This window comes from Hemibagrus wyckioides, linkage group LG02 (assembly GCF_019097595.1).
Source record: "Hemibagrus wyckioides isolate EC202008001 linkage group LG02, SWU_Hwy_1.0, whole genome shotgun sequence".
NCBI classification, from domain to species: Eukaryota; Metazoa; Chordata; class Actinopteri; order Siluriformes; family Bagridae; genus Hemibagrus; species Hemibagrus wyckioides.
In genome coordinates this window covers 5,826,428-5,847,381 of record NC_080711.1, presented here as the reverse complement: position 1 = coordinate 5,847,381, position 20,954 = coordinate 5,826,428, and the positions used below count along the sequence as shown (strand labels likewise).

General features: G+C 38.6%; 1 protein-coding gene across 6 annotated transcripts in view; it reads left to right on the top strand.

Annotated features, from left to right (window-relative positions):
• The first annotated feature begins 1,547 nt into the window (after window positions 1-1,547).
• mpp3a (MAGUK p55 scaffold protein 3a) overlaps window positions 1,548-20,954 on the top strand; it is a 37,041-nt gene continuing 17,634 nt past the window's right edge. For 2 of the 6 annotated variants that reach the window (XM_058376816.1, XM_058376808.1), the window contains exons 1-8: window positions 1,552-1,766; window positions 11,704-11,762; window positions 11,838-11,956; window positions 12,138-12,215; window positions 13,487-13,567; window positions 15,898-16,035; window positions 16,847-16,928; window positions 18,992-19,077. In XM_058376816.1, the coding sequence (XP_058232799.1) occupies window positions 11,726-11,762; window positions 11,838-11,956; window positions 12,138-12,215; window positions 13,487-13,567; window positions 15,898-16,035; window positions 16,847-16,928; window positions 18,992-19,077 (621 nt within the window). In that variant the 5' untranslated portion in view covers window positions 1,552-1,766; window positions 11,704-11,725. Of the gene's footprint in view, window positions 1,767-11,703; window positions 11,763-11,837; window positions 11,957-12,137; window positions 12,216-13,486; window positions 13,568-15,897; window positions 16,036-16,846; window positions 16,929-18,991; window positions 19,078-20,954 lie in introns of all 6 variants that reach the window. The other 4 variants (XM_058376786.1, XM_058376778.1, XM_058376793.1 and 1 more) reach the window with 4 other exon arrangements.

Below are 20,954 nucleotides of genomic sequence, written 5' to 3'. Positions count from 1 at the left end.
CCTGTCCTCTTCTGGGTGATAGATGGATTATTAATCATCACAGTATTCAGTGTGTCGGTTGTTTTATTATTTAAAAATTTGCTTTTCAATTATTTAAATAAACATAGACACTCTTTATCCAATCCAAACTTTTAAATAAACTCATGGCAACATTATTATGGCCATCATTAAAACAAACAAACAAACAAAAACATAGATTTCGTTAATTTCTTGCTTCCGCTTGTTGATATGGCTAACTAGCTAGCTATCTGGAATATAAAGATTTATATTAATACAGTTCAATACATTTCAAACAATAGATGTTAATGGCTCATTACTACAAGCAAGTTTTTTGCTCAAGTGGTTCGAAACATCAGTCACCTACCTTTTATTTTTAGACCTATAGTAGCTCAGTAGTTACTAATTTCTAGTTTTTGCACATTACTTTTTACTTTAAATTTCTAGTATTTAGAATTGTTTTTTGTTATATTTTATTTTATTATATTTTTTTGTTATATTCTGTAGCCTTAAATTCTAGTATTTAGTATTTATTGTTGGTTATATTTGTATTTTCTATTTTTTATTTATTACCTTATTACCTATGCTTGTGGATACTGCTGCAAGTTGTAAATTTCCCATTGGGATGAATAAAGTATCTATCTATCTATCTATCTATCTATCTATCTATCTATCTATCTATCTATCTATCTATCTATCTATCTATCTATCTATCTGTCTGTCTGTCTGTCTGTCTGTCTCTCTATCTGTCTGTCTATCTATCTATCTGTCTGTCTGTCTGTCTGTCTGTCTGTCTGTCTGTCTGTCTCTCTCTCTCTCTCTCTCTACCTATCTATCTGTCTATCTGTCTGTCTGTCTGTCTATCTATCTATCTATCTATCTATCTATCTATCTATCTATCTATCTATCTATCTATCTATCTATCATATACACTAGACACAGAAAAGTAGAAACTGGAACTTGCACTGGAGTTGAAAAAACTGAAGTTGTTCCTGTTTGCTTCCTGTTGGTTCCAGTCTTGAACAGATCCGTGCAGCTGGAACCTTCGGCACTGGGATCGGTGGACAATGGGAAGTTTTGTGATTGTGCAAAAAGGCCCAAAGATGCAGTCACAGAAACAGAAGCAGGCAGACACACACAGACACACACACACACACACAGACACACACACACACACACAGGAAGTGAGGTGAGCACTAGACTGGTTTGTCGATCGGGGGATGGGAGATGAGGGGAGTGGCTTCCTTTTTCCTCCCTCTGCTCTCAGTGCTTCAGTTCTGATGAAGTGAATGCAATTATCTATGAAATAAAACGCCATAGTGACGGATGGCGAGAGAGCGTGTGTGGGTGGGTGAGAGCGAGACGGGGATGGATGGAGTCAAATGGACGTATCAGTGTTGACTAACGACACACCAGCCCTCCATCTGTTACTACACCCACCTGCTACTCAAATGCCTAGACGAGAGAGAGAGAAAGAGAGAGAGAGAGAGAGAGAGAGAGAGAGAGAGAGAGAGAGAGAGAGAGAAAGTGTTATGAATCAATGGGAGAGGGAGGAGATAAAAGGGAGGGTGTGTGTGTGACTGTGTGTTGGTGAAAGAGAGAGAGTTAGAGAGAGAGAGAGAGAGAGAGAGAGAGAGGAGGGAGGAGGAAAAGAGGCAGGGAGGCAGCAGCAGAAGCCAGATAGTGACGGAGAGTGAAAGGATAACCGAGAGGAACGTCAGAACCAGATCCTGAGCGAGAAGCAGACAGACGTAAAGAGAGTGATACAGGTAGGATCTCTCTCTCTCTCTCTCTCTCTCTCTCTTCTTTGCTGTAAATATCAATACAAAGAAGGAAACAACACCATGTGTGTGTTATAATAATATAACATATATAGAATTACACAGACAGATTGTGTGTGTGTGTGTGTGTGTTTATCCCTGTGCCTTGCCTGCTATTAGTGCATCTTAGGGACCGTTCCCTTTCCTCTACCAACAGAGCAGAGCAGAGCAGCACTGCAGACTGACTGCAGAAAAACAGACAGAGAGAGAGACAAAGGGATCCTCCTTTACCGAGAGGCAGGCATGAGACAATGTTTTGAGGGGCGTGTGTTTATCTCGGAGTGTGTGTGTGTATGTGTGTGTGTGTGTGTGAGAGAGAGAGAGAGAGAGAGACAGACACACACACACACAGGGACCACATGTCAGTGCAAGCAAGCTGTAGGGAGTGTAATGGGCTGATTAGGTCTTTAGGACACAACGTCCTAAGTGTGTGTGAGTGTGTTAGTCAGAGGTTTAAGGTTCATATGGAATATTATATATATTTATTGTGTGTGTGTATCTTGGACAAACCAATAATGCTGACCAATATGGATGAGCTGAAGCACTGGAGCATTTAGACAACAAACAGAGCTCTGATGATGGAGTGAATGTGACTCCAGCTGCTCGAGGCAGATATTATTCCATATTATTTTAATTGTGTATCTACCCAGATTTCTGTCTCTTCTTACATATATATATCTATATATATATCTTATAGCCCTAATTTTTGCTAAAACTCTGCTGTCTTTTTTTTTATTTTATTTTTATTATTAAATCAAGCTGTCATAATGGCTTTATTATCTTTTCTGTTGACTTCATGCCACTATACAATATACGTGCAGTGGAAGTATACTAAATCGCAGACAACTGATAAACAGCAACCGTTTATTAATGTTCACTATCTATTCACTTTGTGTACATGTATAGACCGGCTCATTCGTGCTATTATCCAATCAACACCCAAAGCATAAAATCCTGCAGATACACATCAAGAACTTGTGTCATTTTTTACTCTACAACTTGATGCCTGCTGCAGCCTCAGTTTCCTGTTTGGTGTTCGATGCATTCTGCATTTTTGCGATGTTTTTCTGTTCACTGTGGTTGTAAAGAGTGTTTATTTGAGTTCCTGTGGTAAACAAGGCTGTCTAAGGCTATGATTGTGGCGTGAGGGTAATTCTTCCAGTGCATGGTGCATTTATTTTGCCCAAGTGACTAAACCAAAGCCCAAAAAAATTAATATTTCGAAAAGATTAATATACCTGTATGCTTATATACCTGCGACTCTAAACCCATACTCAAAAATAATGTTTTCCCAGCAGCATCTTAATGGCTTGGGGGTCCACCTTTTTAAACACTTTAGCTCCACCCCCTTTTAAACACCATCTCTATGCCTATGTATCAACATTTACAGTATATCTGTTAAATATAATGAATAATACACATATTTATATCCATGTCATCCTAAACCACTCTGCCCTTCCTGCCCGTTAGTTTTTTTATCTGAACACTTCATGAAATGTTCATTTGAATATAAAAGTAAGCTGGATTTCAAAGAGATGGCCGACCAAACAAGACGTTTTTTTCATTTAGCTTCACACCCAGATTATTTATTCACACATTAGCCCTGAGTATGCATCAACAGCCAACAAGAAGACATGCTGTGTTGTTGTTTTTTCTGAAAAAATTGACACTGCTAGAAAGAGGAAAAGTCCAGGGTTTGATTTGTCCAGTGAGTGAGTTCCATACCAGGTCTTTGGTTTGTCTTACATTTAATACGAAATATTCCTTTGTGAAAAGACTCCTTTGTAACAGCAGAAATCCCAGTGCAGGTCAGGTTTATAGTCTGGTATTTTAGAGCCTGTATTTGAAATCACCTGGATATAGATTTATTCCACTCCATACCTCATTAGCCTCAGAACAGAGTGTATTTGATTTATTCACACTATCCAGTCCAACATGATTCTATACTTATTTTTTTTCTTTACAAGGACAGCCAGAAGAGCCGAATGTGGGGCAGGTCGTTGAGCCAAGTTCACTTTTACCCAGTGGAATTCCATTCAGGTCATACAGTAAAAGGATGGACTGCATGAGAAAAAAATCAGTGATTGGTTGCTGAGAACAAGGGAGATCAGTGATTGGTCATTGAGAACAATGGTGACGACTAATTGGTTAGTGAGAACAATTGTGATCAGTGATAGGTCAATGAAAACAATGGTGATCAGTGATTGGTCATTGTAAACAATGGTGATCATTGGTTGTTGAGAACAATGGTGATCAGTGATTAGTCATTGAGAACAACTGAGAGCTGTGATTGGTCATTAAGAACAATGGTTATCAGTGATTGGTCATTAAGAACAATGGTTATCAGTGATTGGTCATTGAGAACAATTGTTATCAGTGATTAGTTGGTGAGAACATTGGAGAGGCATGATTTGTCACTGAGAACAATAATGATAACTAATTGGCTAGTGAGAAAAATAGTGAACAGTGATGGGTCATTGAGAACAATGGAGAGCTGTGAAAGGTTGTTGAGAACAATGAAGGGCTGTGATTGGTTGTTGAGAACAATGGAGAACAGTGATTGGTTGTTGAGAACAATGGTAATGACTAATTGGTTAGTGAGAAAAATAGTGATCAGTGATTGGTTGTTGAGAACAATGGAAAGCAGTGCTAGGTCAATGAGAACAATGGAGACCAGTAATAGGTCAATGAGAACAAAGGAGAGCAGTGATTGGTTGTTGAGAACAATAGAAGGCATTGATCGGTCAATGAGAACAATGGAGAGCAGTGATTGGTTGTTGAGAACAAATAAGAGCAGTGATAGGTCAATGAGAACAATGGAGAGCAGTGATTGGTTGTTGAGAACAATGGAGAGCAGTGATTGGTTGTTGAGAACAATAGAGAGCAGTGATAGGTCAATGAGAACAATGGAGAGCAGTGATAGGTCAATGAGAACAATGGAGAGCAGTGATAGGTTGCTGAAAACAATGATCATGGATTGCTTGTTAAGGTGTTAAGGGCAAAGAGATTGGTCATTCAGAACAATGGAGATTAATGATTGGCTGTTGAGAACAATGGGGATGAGTAATTTCAGGACTGCCAGAGGGCTACTTGAGTAAAAACTTGAGTCAGCCTCAGCCTCAACTACACAATGCACAGTATAAATTCTTTCCTGCATCCCATTATCCCAAAATATCATCCCATCCCAGCAGAATATTAGATAGCATCATAACATAAGGATTGTGATGATTCATAATGGTAAATATATGGCAAATAAAGTGTCTCATGCATCAGAGAGGATATTACTAGCACATTCTTCACCTTTTTCACTCCCCAGTTTCCACCACTGATCAGGATTAATATGAAATCTAAAACAGAAATAGTGGGGACATTGGTGCAGATTCAAAGATCCAGGATGCAATGCAATGGCACAGTTTATCAGAATTGACTCAGCTATTTTGTGATCTCTGAGATGACAATTGAGATGCTGTTAAAGGCAGATGAAGCTTTGAGCAGATTGTACATATGAAGAGGAGAAAGAGAGAGAGCTATAAAGAATAAAAGATTAAAGCGCTGCTGCATCACTGTCTTTAGCTACAGTTAAAATGAGGCCTAAATCCTAAATCAGCTCGACTATCAGCATTCCCAAATACATCAGTATAATGATTAAAATTCAAGTCATACAAGGTGTTTTGTTCCTTTGTTGTGCCATGTAACAAACAAACCAACCCAGGGATTATCCTCAGCTGAGATCACAGGGCTTGGCTTCATAAGCAGGAGCCACAAAATGGCCGGCAATTTCACAGCAACAAACATATTATCCTGCTTAAAGGAGCCGAATACATTTTTGAAAAAAAGTCTATGAGTCTCAGTGTAAGTCTACAAATGGAGAAAAGTCTATAAATAGAGAAGAATAGAAAATGATATAAATAACGGAGTCTGTGCTGGGATGATAATTTGCACATCAACATAACACTTTGAGAGTCTAAGTGCACAATAGGCAGGTTTCCATCTGTGGGAAAATTGTTTTATCTGTTTGTCCATTCAGGCAAATGGAACTTGCATTGTGATTCTCAGCAAAGGTGGAAAGTACTTAAGTAAATGTGCTTCCAGTACAAAGTATAGTTTACTGATTTAATTTCATTTAAAGCATATTTTTAGAAAGGAAAAAATACTTCATATCTAACTTCAAACATAATGACTTATTGCTAATCTGGCTAATTTGTGATGCTCTTGTGCAAACCATGGTTTCACCATATCTTTCTTTTAAATCCATTTATTATTGGGCTTAGTATCATATGAAGCATCTAACATATGTTTACATTTGGCAGATACCCTTATACAGAGCAACTTACCATTTGTTTCATTTTATACAACTGAGGGATGAACCCCTTGCTCAGGAGCTCAGCAGTGGCGGACCTGGGATTCGAACTCACAAGCTTCCAAGCAGAAACCCAACACCTTAACCACTTACCTCTGAACGCAATTTGTCCACTGCAAATGATGCAAAATGCTGCTGCATGACTTGTTTTCAACCTTCCTAAGTTCTCCCACACCACTCCACTGCTGTGTTCCCTCCACTGGCTTCCGGTAACTGCGTGCATCAGATTCAAAACACTGTTGCTTGCTTACAAAGCCAAGAATGGACCAGCACCATCTTACCTCAAAGATCTTATTACTCCTGACACTGCACCTCGCTCCCTCAGATCCACTAGCACTGCCCGACTGGTCCCACCATCTCTCAGGGTGAGTTGGGAATACATCTAGACTCTTCTCTGTTCTGGCACCGAGGTGGTGGAATGAACTTCTCCTAGATGTCCGAACAGTTGAGGCACTGATATATAAATGTTTAAACTTGTTATAGGTTTATAATTTGCCTCTCTGATGTTCCACAATATTAAAAAGAAATATTATTTATTTTATTATAAAATAATAATTATTATATATTATAAACAATACATAATATTTATTTATTTAATTCAAATTATTAAAATAATAATAAATATTATTATTATTATTTATTTCATGTCAAAATGTTGCTATAAAATGCTAGACATTTTCTAATGAATTAATAAAAGTGTAGTTCAACAAAACATTCTAAACTTTAATGTGTAAGAAGGTGCTTTAAATAATACCAGTATAAAAAGTTTAGTATTTTACACGAAAAAAAAATTATTATTGAATCAATATCTTTAATTGAAAGGCAGAAGTAAATTTGTGTAAAAAAAGTGCAAATAATGGCAGGTTTATGTTAAACTCATTAAATAGAAATAAATATATTTACACACGTAATTTATTGTAATTGAGGGAACGTTATATCAGTATTTAAATGTTAGATGTTTTATATAAATGAAAATTTTGCCCTTAATTTTAATATGATGATCCATGAATTATTTCTTACAGCAAATACTCTTCTTTTATATAAACCCAAAAATGTCAATCAATTTAATCATTTTAATAAATCAATAATTATCATAATGCTTCATTTAAGGAAGGATAGAATGTTTTAAAGATGTTTTAAATACTTTATAATAAATGAGGATGATAATAATATGATGCTTTACGAATAAAAATCAAACTGAAAAACAAACTAAAAAAAAATATATAAATGTATTAAAATAAATTATAATTGCATCATAAAATATTATTGCATCATGACAATAATCATCATAATAAGGTTAAATATTCCCACTCCTGTTGGCACACACACACACACACACACACATGGCATAAACAAGCTACGTATATCCCTTGTCTTCTGAATACTTGGTAAAACTGATCCCACGAGGTGATGATATCACTGTAAGGACTCTGGGACTGGGAATGATCTCATCACCCGCAGAGAGAAGAAGGAACAAATAAAATGCCACAGATTTCACCTTCTCTTCATGTGCAGTCAATTCAATTTAACGCTTGCCTGAAGCCTCTGTCCTTGACTTCAGTGAGCGTGAGTTTGACACAGAGAGTTAAGAATTACAGATAATACTTATTAGATCATCATATCTTCAGAGGAAAATGGAGCTGGCCTGCATAAAGGAGGGATGGGGAGCTAATATATCCAGGTTTATTCAATTGTAAGCACTGTGCAGCAAATGTGTGTGTGCTTGTCTGTCTGCGTGTGTGTGTATGTCCAGTGCTTCTCTATTTGTCTTTACACACAGCATATACCATATATATGTGCACCTATAAGTAAGGAAGCTGCCATCTTTTCCTCTCCTCAACCATCATCCTCCATATGAGTATTAATATTTATACCGTCTGCTCGGGCCAGGCACTGGAGATAATAAGCAGGCAGATGTAATAATAGATACTTCCTTATAACAGGTTTTATGCTGTAACACTCCGCAGGGAACATTTGCAAAAACGTAAGAGTGTGTGTGGGATTTTGATAGTCTTGTGTGTCGAAGTAGTAAAATAATATTTCATTCATTCATTTATTTATTTAGCATATGAAGTTTGATAATCCCCCCACCCTGTAATAATATGAATTAATATACAAGACATAACTCCAGTAATAAGCAGCATCCCATAACTGTAACAAATAATAATAATCTAGCTCTAAAGACTCATAAAAAATTGAATCGAGACGCTATCACACTTCACTCATGCTGCTATCTTGAGTTTTTTTTTAAGTACAGGATAAGTAAGGATAAGTACAACGGAGACATTCGACAACGTACAGTCACGCATTTTACAGTCTAGCAAGTCATTTCTGTCATTTTAGACATCAACAGCATTGTCCAGCTACTATATCTTTGATACAAGCAGTGTGTTTGCCAGGTTTTATTAACATTTCCAGCCAACTACATCACAAAAACCACACAAAAGATTTAAATCTAGTCCCAAAAATCTAAAGACACATGTCTAAATGGTTAAGGCTCTGGGTTGTTGATTGGAGGATCAGGGTTTGAGCCCCAGCACTGCCAAGCTTCCCCTGTTGGGCCCTTGAGCAAGGACCTTAATTCTCACTGCTCCAGGGGCACTGCATCATAGCTGACCCTGTGCTCTGACCCCATCTTCCAAAGTTGGGATATGTGAAGAAAGAATTTGTAATGTATGTAATTTGTAATGTGAAAAATAAAGGCTACTATTATCTATTACATGCACTTTCTCCACACGACGATATCCTCTTTCCCTCTCGGAATCTTTGCAATATATCTTGTAATAGAAATGGTTCTGTACCACCTAGACAGACCATCTGCACTTTCATTTAGCCTTTCTTTGTAAGATGAATTGGATTTCTGATTATTTGATATAAAACTTGGATTCCATAGTATATTGTTGTTTCTCTAGGCCCAGCCCCTTGTTTCTGTAGGGGACGTGGTCCCTTAGTGGTTATGCCGTTGGGCTACTGATCAGAAGGTTGTGAGTTTGACTCACAGGTCCACTAAGCTGCCAATGCTGGGTCCATTAAGTTGTATAAAAGCTCAAGAGCAATGCCCTTAAGTTGTATGAAATTACATACACTATATTGCCAAAAGTATTCGCTCACCTGCCTTGACTCGCATATGAACTTAAGTGACATCCCATTCCTAATCCATAGGGTTCAATATGACGTCGGTCCACCCTTTGCAGCTATAACAGCTTCAACTCTTCTGGGAAGGCTTTCCACAAGGTTTAGGAGTGTGTTTATGGGAATTTTTGACCATTCTTCCAGAAGCGCATTTGTGAGGTCACACACTGATGTTGGACGAGAAGGCCTGGCTCTCAGTCTCCGCTCTAATTCATCCCAAAGGTGTTCTATCAGGTTGAGGTCAGGACTCTGTGCAGGACAGTCAAGTTCCTCCACACCAGACTCTGTCATCCATGTCTTTATGGACCTTGCTTTGTGCACTGGTGCACAGTCATGTTGGAAGAGGAAGGGGCCAGCTCCAAACTGTTCCCACAAAGTTGGGAGCATGGAATTGTCCAAAATGTCTTGGTATGCTGAAGCATTCAGAGTTCCTTTCACTGGAACTAAGGGGCCAAGCCCAGCTCCTGAAAAACAACCCCACACCATAATCCCCCCTCCACCAAACTTTACACTTGGCACAATGCAGTCAGACAAGTACCGTTCTCCTGGCAACCGCCAAACCCAGACTCGTCCATCAGATTGCCAGATGGAGAAGCGCGATTCGTCACTCCAGAGAACGCGTCTCCACTGCTCTAGAGTCCAGTGGCGGCGTGCTTTACACCACTGCATCTGACGCTTTGCATTGCACTTGGTGATGTATGGCTTAGATGCAGCTGCTCGGCCATGGAAACCCATTCCATGAAGCTCTCTGCGCACTGTTCTTGAGCTAATCTGAAGGCCACATGAAGTTTGGAGGTCTGTAGCGATTGACTCTGCAGAAAGTTGGCGACCTCTTCGTGGCTGAGTTGCTGTCGTTCCCAAACACTTCCACGTTCTTATAATACAGCTGACAGTTGACTGTGGAATATTTAGGAGCGAGGAAATTTCACGACTGGATTTGTTGCACAGGTGGCATCCTATCACAGTTCCACACTGGAATTCACTGAGCTCCTGAGAGCGACCCATTCTTTCACAAATGTTTGTAAAAACAGTCTGCATGCCTAGGTGCTTGATTTTATATACCTGTGGCCATGGAAGTGATTGGAACACCTGATTCTGATTATTTGGATGGGTGAGCGAATACTTTTGGCAATATAGTGTAAAAGTGTAAGTCACTCTGGATAAGGGTGTCTGCCAAATACCAGAAATATAAATGTTGTTTCATTTCACTGTGTACTGCATCAGCTATATACAGTATTGAAATGACAATAAAAGCTTCTTAAGTTGACTTATTTTAACTAAACTGGAAACGATCAAAAATTGACCACAGGGCAGCGTAATTCCTGTCCCAATGGGGTTCTACTAAATTGTTGATCACTGACAGGAGATTATTAGTATTTCTAGTGAATTTCAAATGTATAATTGGTGAAGGAGGATGTTACTTACTCCACCGCTAGCAATAAGACTTCTGTAAGTTAGCTAGCACATGCTACCCATGATTACTCAGTGCTTTACTTAACAGTGTGCTGTAAGCCAAACAGGATCTGAATTGTAATTTTGATGCCAGTAAATCTGGTTAATGGTTAAGGCTCTGGATTGCTCATTAGGAGGTTCAAGCCCCAGTGCTGCTAAGCTGCCACTTGGGTGCTGTAGCGTAACTGATCCTGACCTCAACTTCCTAACAAGCAGGGATTATATAAGGAAAGAAATGTTCCTGTGCAGTAATGTATATGTCATAAATAAAAGCTTCTTCTTCTAATAAGCAAGCAAAACATATACCCGTATACACATACAACTCATTAGTACTCATTATGAACATACAGCTTTAGCAGGAGCATCCTGTGATTCACATGCAGACCACACACACACACACACAGAGTCAATGATGATAAGCCTAAATGACAGTATTGATCTGTGTGTGCTAGTCTGCTTACTTCAATTACACTCAGAGACAGATGTTTGTGGTTAAATGACGGAAGGAAAGAGAATACACCTGCTTTCTCCCTCTCTGTCTCTCTCAGTCTCTCTCTCTCTCTCTCTCTCTCTCTCTCTATGTCTATATCTATCTCTGTCTCTCTCTTTGGCTAGATTAGATGAGGCATTTCACCGTTTGACAAGAAACCATGTGATATTCTGGTCAGAGAAAAAAGCATTCTGTAGAATACTGCAGACTTTCATTATACCAATATACAGTATTTCTGACGTGTGTGTGTGAGAGAGAGAGAGAGAGAGAGAGAGAGATTGAAAGTGTGTGTGTGTGAGTAATGGCCTGTAATAGGAAGCCCCAACTCTTTTCTGACAGTCATTATCTCCACCACAATCCTGAACTGGATATAGAAAAGGAATAAATAAATCTTCATTAAAATGACAAATGATTTAACTTTGGCATCATTTTTTTCTCTCTTTCGCCTTCAGATAGCATTCCAAGAGCTGATCCATGATTGAAGCCATGCCGGTCCTCTCAGCAGGTGCAGGTAAACCTATACACACACACACACACACACACACACACTAAAATTTGATCTTATTTCCTAATGTGCCACATTCAGGGCTGCACGAGACGCTGGCCCTGCTCACCTCTCAGCTGCGTCCTGATGCTAATCACAAGGAGGACATGGTCTTCCTTAGAGATGTTTTCAGTGAAAGGAGCCTGACTTACTTAATGAAGGTGTGTGTGTGTGTGTGGTAATTAAGCGAAATACATGAGTTCCTGGCGCTATAATGTAATTAATGTTGTTAAACTGTACTACACTGTAATGTAGTGTAGTGGAGTATAATGTAATGTGTAGTGTAGAGTAACACGCCGACATATACACAAAATGTGTGTGTGTGTGTGTGTGTGACTATAGATCCATGAGAAGCTGCGTCAGTATGAAAGGCAGAGCCCAACACCGGTGCTCCACAGCGCCTCCTCTCTGGCTGAAGATGTAAGAACACACACACATACACACACACACACACACACACAGTCCTTCCTTCTCCCCAGCAGCATTGAGAGCGTGGATTAGATTTAGCGCACTTTAGACGTGAAAACTTTTCGCTGTAATTCAGTCTAAGATCAGTCACTCATCTGTAATGGATATAACAGGATGTAACTGACACTGTCTGAGTTTTTTTGCAGTCCATATATAAGGAAGTCTTCAAGTAGAAGGAAGTCATTGGATTTCATTTATGCACATCATATTTCATATATTGCGTTAGCCAGCTAGCTAACATGAGAGAATTTCCTTCAAAGACTTTCCAAATCATATTCTTGAATGTTTATAAAGCTGATTCTTCTTTGCTAGCTAGCTCAGAAGAGAAAACCTGACAGGAATTCTGAGAGGATTTTTTTTTAATTCGTTTTCAGAAATGTTTATATTTCACTGCTTATGGCAGCTAGCTAGCTAAGAAAAGCTAACTTGGTTGATTATCCATGGAGAATGTTTTGCTAGCCAGGTTTAATAAATACTTCCTGTAAAAAAATTCCTGTTTTTTCTAGTTAGCTATTTATATCACTGCTAAACCATTCTATCCTACCAAAGAAAGCTAAGCTAGTTGGATTTCTGAGAGAACTTCAAGTCATATTCATGGATGTTCATTATAGTTGACTGTAGAGTAGACTGTTAGCATTAACTAGCTAACTATGTCAAAGCTAGCTAGCTAAGGACAGCCTACTTGACTTGGATTTCTGAGAGAACCCTTGCAAGCTACTCAGGATTTGACAGGATTTTCGCATACTAAGTATCAATATTCTTCTCATTTTTCACTTGTAATGCTAGTTGGCTATTGTTATGAACGTTAATAAACGTTACTGCTATCTAAGTAACTAACATTAGCTAACCCAAAATGATTATTTGCACTTGTTTGTAAGTACAAACCTAAAGTTATACCTTTATACACTCCTTGTTGGCTACAAACATGTTTTTGGTACAATAGCTAATGTTTACTAAGCTAATCACTAGCTAAATTAGACATATACTTAAACATCCATTCATTTATGCTAGCCAGCTAGTAGACGTGACAGAATTCCTAAAAGAAGTTTCATCTTCTGTCAAGTCATGTTCAGAAATGTTTATAGACTTTACTGCTTTCTCTAGCTGCCTAACAGGAGAAAACATGACCGGATTTCTGAGTTGATTTTGAATTTAAAGAGATTAAGTTAAAATAGATTTTGTTAAGAAAGATGTATCTAATTTCTTCCGTTTATGCTTGGCAGGTAGCTGAGGAGCTGCAGAGCGGCCCCATGAGTATCGAGGAGAAAGAGCTGCTGCACTTGTTGACGTCACCACACTTACGGGTATATGCACAACTTCTAGTCTTCATATTAAATCTAAAGGTCAGGCATTGTGTACAGCTGCAGTAGTGTGTAGTTGCAGTAGTGTGTAGATGTTGTAGTGTGTAGATGTTGTAGTGTGTAGATGTTGTAGTGTATAGCTACAGTAGTGTGAAGCTGTAGTAGCATTTATCTGCACTAGATGCAGTAGTGCATAGCTGCAGTAGTGTGATGTTGTAGTGTGGAGCTGCAGTAGTGTGTAGATATTGTATTGTGTACCTGCAGCAGTGTGTAGCTGCAGTAGAGTGTAGCTGCAGTAGTGTATAGGTGCAGTATTGTGTAGCTGCAGTAGTGTGTAGATGTTGTAGTGTGTACCTGTAGTAGAGTGTAGCTGCAGTAGAGTGTAGCTGCAGTAGTGTATAGATGCAGTATTGTGTAGCTGCAGTAGTGTGTAGATGTTGTAGTGTGTACCTGTAGTAGAGTGTAGCTGCAGTAGAGTGTAGCTGCAGTAGTGTATAGGTGCAGTATTGTGTAGATGCAGTAGTGTGTAGCTGCAATAGTTTATTGCTGCAGTAGTGTATAGTTGCAGTAGTGTATAGTTGCAGTATTGTGTAGCTGCAGTAGTGTATAGTTGCAGTATTGTGTAGCTGCAGTAGTGTATAGTTGCAGTATTGTGTAGCTGCAGTAGTGTATAGTTGCAGTATTGTGTAGCTGCAGTAGTGTATAGTTGCAGTATTGTGTAGCTGCAGTAGTGTATAGTTGCAGTATTGTGTAGATGCAGTAGTGTATAGTTGCAGTATTGTGTAGATGCAGTAGTGTATAGTTGCAGTAGTGTATAGCTGCAGAGGTGTGTAGCTGCATTAGTAAATGGCTGCAGTAGTGTATAGCTGCAGAGGTGTGTAGCTGCAGTAGTGTATAGTTGCAGTATTGTGTAGATGCAGTTGTGTATAGTTGCAGTAGTGTATAGCTGCAATAGTGTATGGTTGCAGTAGTGTATAGCTGCAATAGTGTATAGTTGCAGTAGTGTATAGCTGCAGAGGTGTGTAGCTGCATTAGTAAATGGCTGCAGTAGTGTATAGCTGCAGTAGTGTATAGTTGCAGTAGTGTATAGCTGCAGTAGTGTATAGTTGCAGTATTGTGTAGATGCAGTAGTGTATAGCTGCGGTAGTGTGTGCTGCAATAGTGTATAGCTGCAGTAGAGTGTAGCTGCAGTAGTGTATAGCTTCTGTAGAATGTAGCTGGATTAGCATGTAGTTGTAGTAGTGTATAGCTGCAGTACTGTGAAGCTGCAGCGGTGTGTAGCTGCAGTAATGTATATTTGCAGTAGAGTGTAGCTGCAGTTGTGTTTAGCTGCAGTAGTGCATAGCTCCAGTAGTGTGTAGATACAGTAGTATATAGCTGCAATAGTGTTTAGTTGGAGTAGTGTGTAGCAGCAGTATTTTTTTGCTGCAGTAGTGTGTAACTGCAGTAGTGTGTAGCTGCAGTAGTGTGTAGATGTAGTAGTGTGTAGATGCAGTAGTTTGTAGTTGTAGCAGTATTTTTTTGCTGCAGTAGTGTGTAGCTGCAGTAGCATTTTGCTGCAGTAGCATGTAGTTGTGGTAGTGTGTAGCTGCAATAATGTGAAGCTGCAGTAGTGTTTTGCTGCAGTAGTGTATAGATGCAGTAGCATACAGTTGCAGTAGTGTGTAGCAGCAGAAGCGTGTACATGCAGTAATGTATGTTTGCAGCAGTATATAGCTGCAGACATGTGTAGCTTCCGTATTGTATAGTTGCAGTAGCATGTAGTTGCAGTAGTGTATAGTTGCAGTAACATGTAGCTGCAGTAGTGTATAGCTGCAGAAGCATGTACATGCAGTAGTGTATAGTTGCAGTAGTGTATAGCTGCAGGAGCATGTACATGCAGTAGTGTATTGTTGCAGTAGTGTATAGCTGCAGGAGCATGTACATGCAGTAGTGTATTGTTGCAGTAGTGTATAGCTGCAGAAGCATGTACATGCAGTAGTGTATAGCTGCAGGAGCATGTACATGCAGTAGTGTATTGTTGCAGTAGTGTATAGCTGCAGAAGCATGTACATGCAGTAGTGTATAGCTGCAGGAGCATGTACATGCAGTAGTGTATTGTTGCAGTAGTGTATAGCTGCAGAAGCATGTACATGCAGTAGTGTGTAGTTGCAGCACTAGATAGCTGCAATAGTAATCAGGATTCAGTGACAGAAAAGCATTTCAGTGTAAGAGACAGGTGATGTAAGGTGATCTAGTTCTAACTGAAAGTAACTTTTTAACATAATCACAATGCCAGGCTGCAGCTCTGTAAAAACGGCAGCAACTTAATAACGTGTCTATTCTCTCTGAAGGCGCTGTTGTCCGTTCACGACACTGTGGCGCAGAAGAACTTTGACCCCGTGCTGCCTCCACTTCCTGATGACTTCGAGGAAGAGTTGGAGGAAGAGTCGGTCAAGATCGTGCGTCTGGTCAAGAACAAAGAACCGCTGGTGAGGAGATGAAAGAGGAGGGATGAAAAAGTGACAGAAACAGAGATCCTGAGAATATTATTTATTATTAATTTTATATCACACAAGAATGATGAAGGCGGCAAAAATTTTTTTTAAAAATTCTCTGTAATTTGCTGCTAGGATTCTGGAGGACTGCATTATTTATTTATTTATTTATTTATTTATTTATTCATTCATTCATTCATTCATTCATTCATTCATTCATTCATTCAATGCTATATAAGATACTGGAGTTTCAGAAATGGCAGATAAATTTGAAATGAAGCTTGGGGTCAAGAGATAATAATAAAATAATTCATATCATTTTAATTTAAATATTAAAAAAATTAATTTTATATTAAAATATTAAATATTCATCACTATTGATTAATTGAATTAAAATAAAGTTTTATGGCTTGTAATAAAGAAAATTCAATTCAATTAAATTTTATATGAACAGCATTTTCAACAATGGACATTATCACAAAACAGCTTTATAGAAATCTTTTTTATTTCTATTTATACCTAATGAGCAAGCCATTAGTGTCAGTGGTAGAAAAAATCGTTGTCTGTGGCAGATCCAACATTATTAAATCTCTATATAATGAAACATGTTGCCTGTAACTGATGTCAGATGGAAGAAATCTCTAAATAATTGGATTATAATATATTTTTGGAATAAATCTGTACTGAGATGGCCTTTGAAATTTATTTTACAGTGAAAGAGGGTCTCTGCATGCGAATCCTTGGAATAAATAATTGTATTTCCTCATTACTTTGTGTGTGTGTGTTGTGTGGTTCCTCCTCTCAGGGGGCCACCATTCGGCGTGATGAGTCTACAGGAGCCGTCATCGTAGCACGCATTATGAAAGGCGGTGCTGCTGACAGGAGTGGTGAGTGACACTTCAGTCAAATTCATATGAAAAGCTCGTTCAGCTTGCAGCAGTTCCTTGGATTTCTGTTTTATTTTTCTCACTGGTATCAGATTGCCTCAGGGCTTTCTCATGTTTGTAGAATGTTAAGTGCTGTGATAGTAGATGAGGGTTTTTTAATAATTCTGCCCTCTTTGATTGTCTTCCCACTGTATTAAACTCCCATTTAAACACAGTAAGAGTTAAGACGCGGATATAGAAATAGCCTTTATTTGTCACATATACATTACAGCACAGTGAAAATCTTTCTTCACATATCCCATCCTTGGAGGTTGGGGTCAGAGCACAGGGTCAGCCATGATACAGTGCCCCTGGAGTAGAGAGGGTTAAGGGCCTTGCTCAAGGGCCCAACAGTGGCAACTTGGCAGTACTGGGGCTCAAACCCACAATCTTCCGCTCAACGACCCAGAGCCTTAACCAGAGCCTGCTGTACTAGTGTACTAGTTATACATTAGTTAACTAGCTGGTTAGAAATCAGCATGCAAGTATATGGAAGTCTGTATCAGCTTCCATATCTTCAGTAAAAAAAATAAAAGAATGCATCTGTGGACTCAGACATACATTACTGCGGATTACCTGCTAGGATTTGTTGGAGGTTTGTTTCCGATTTGCATGCTCATAAATATTCATAGATTGTGCCTTTCTTTAGAATGGATGGATACAACCTTCTAGTCCTAGACCTGATCTGAGCGGTGAAAGCAGTGTAAACGTACAGCGTCTGAGTTTTAACAGAAATATTAAGACATGATAAGTAACAGACAGAGAAGGTGGTTGGACTTGGATATAAATATCTTGTGCACAAATTGGCAATTTTTTATTACTTGTGATAGCAGAGATAAAATAAAAATAAAATAAATAAATAAATAAATCTGTGAAACCAAACAACAACTGGATACCTGGCCCTTCATCAGTTTTTTGAGTACCAGTTATTCCGCATTAATTTTCCTGTGGCTGAAATGGATATGTTTTGCATTAGTGACAAGTCACCAAAAAATTGGATATTAATTAATATTTAGCAAATGATTTAAATGATCAGAGTTTGCAAATGTAGGCTTGGCTTTTTTCTTTTTTCTTTTTTTTTGTCGAAAGATTTGCGTTAAACTTTAATCTTTCAAGAATAAGTATATTAAAGTATGTTATATATATTAAAGTGATATTTTGATATTGTAAAGTGACTTATTACAATATTATTATTATCATAGACATTATTATTAGTTATCATTATCACATATATTATTATGATTATATTGTTGTTCTTCTTCTTATTATTATTAGTATTAGTAGTAGTAGTAGTAGTAGTAGTAAGAGATCAGGATTAAATTAATTACTTGACCTCTGGCATTTTAAAAATGACATCACTTCTAATATAACATTTAATATGGGTCACAATTTTTCAATTAAATTATTTGGAAAATCAGAAATGATTGACAGACTGAACATTTTAGCCTGAAGGTGTGCTGTTCATATGGCATAAATAAGCACATATACACACACACACACACACACACTCATTGTATATTATATAGGCTTTACATAGTAGCTGAATTATGGATGTGGTTTCTTGGACTCTTAGGAAATCCCATGAGATTCTATCAAAAGAATCAAACAGACTCAGTAACCACACGGCTGCTCCAATATCACTACAGTGTGTGCAGATAGATTATACTGTAGATACTGCAGCTGTATCTGTGTCTTAATAAACATTCACACCAGTCAGTAGCTACAGGAAGCAATGCTGTGATCGAAGAAATTAACGCAAAACCAAGCAAACTAAGACATCACAAAGCACATATGTGTCATGTGTGTTGAACATCAGTATCACAGAAATGAATTACTCATGTGTCCTCACTGAAGAAGAATCCTGTGCTTGCGATTTCAATAATTCAAGAGGGACTGAATAATAATGTGTGTGAAAAAAGGTTGAAGTAGGATTGTATTATTATTAAATGATTTAACAGTGAATGTGATTAATTAATAATAACTGATGATCATATTTCGTACGCTGGGTGTGATTATGTTTGCAGGTCTGGTGCATGTAGGTGATGAACTTAGAGAAGTGAACGGCATCTCTGTAATGCACAAGAGACCAGACGAGATCAGCCAACTATTGGTATGACACCATCATCATCATCAACATCATCATCATCATCATCATCATCATCACATCATCATCATCATCATCATCATCATCATCATCACATCATCATCATCATCATCATCATCACATCATCATCATCATCATCATCATCATCACATCATCATCATCATCATCACATCATCATCATCATCATCATCACATCATCATCGCCACCATCATCACATCATCATCATCGCCACCATCATCACATCATCATCATCACATCATCATCATCATCATCATTGCCACCATCATCACATCATCATCATCATCATCATCACATCATCATCATCATCGCCACCATCATCACATCATCATCATCATCATCGCCACCATCATCACATCATCATCATCACATCATCATCATCATCATCGCCACCATCATCACATCATCATCATCATCATCATCATCATCGCCACCATCATCACATCATCATCATCATCCTCACCATCATCATCATCATCATCACATCATCATCATCATCGCCACCATCATCACATCATCATCATCATCATCATCATCACATCATCATCCTCACCATCATCATCATCATCATCACATCATCATCATCATTGCCACCATCATCACATCATCATCATCATCATCACATCATCATCATCGCCACCATCATCACATCATCATCATCACATCATCATCATCATTGCCACCATCATCACATCATCATCATCATCATCATCACATCATCATCATCATCGCCACCATCATCACATCATCATCATCATCATCGCCACCATCATCACATCATCATCATCACATCATCATCATCATCATCGCCACCATCATCACATCATCATCATCATCATCATCATCATCGCCACCATCATCACATCATCATCATCATCCTCACCATCATCATCATCACATCATCATCATCATCGCCACCATCATCACATCATCATCATCATCATCACATCATCACATCATCATCATCATCCTCACCATCATCATCATCATCATCACATCATCATCATCATTGCCACCATCATCACATCATCATCATCATCATCATCACATCATCATCATCATCCTCACCATCATCATCATCATCACATCATCATCATCATCGCCACCATCATCACATCATCATCATCATCATCATCACATCATCATCATCATCATCACATCATCATCATCATCGCCACCATCATCACATCATCATCATCATCATCATCACAATCATCATCATCATCGCCACCATCATCACATCATCATCATCATCCTCACCATCATCACCACCACCACCATCATCATCATCACATCGTCATAATCATCCTCATCATCATCATCGCCACCATCATCATCCTCACCATCATCACCACCATCACATCATCACCCTAACCATCATCACCAACACCATCATCATTAACATTATCATCACATCGTCATCATCACCATCATCATCACCATCATTACATCATCATCATCATCCTCACCGTCATCATCACCACCACCATCATCATTATCATTATCATCACATCGTCATCATCACCATCATCATCACCATCATTACATCATCATCATCATCCTCACCGTCATCATCACCACCGCCATCATCATCACATCGTCATCACCATCATCATCACCATCATTACATCATCATCATCCTCACCATCATCAACACCACCGCCATCATTATCATCATCATCATCACATTATCACCATCACATTATCACCATCATCGTCACCATCATCACCTCTATCATCACCAACATCATCATCATCACTCCCACCACCACCACCACTATCATCATTATCATCACCACCACCATCACATCATCATAATCATCATCATCATCATCATCACCACCACCACCCTATCATCAACACC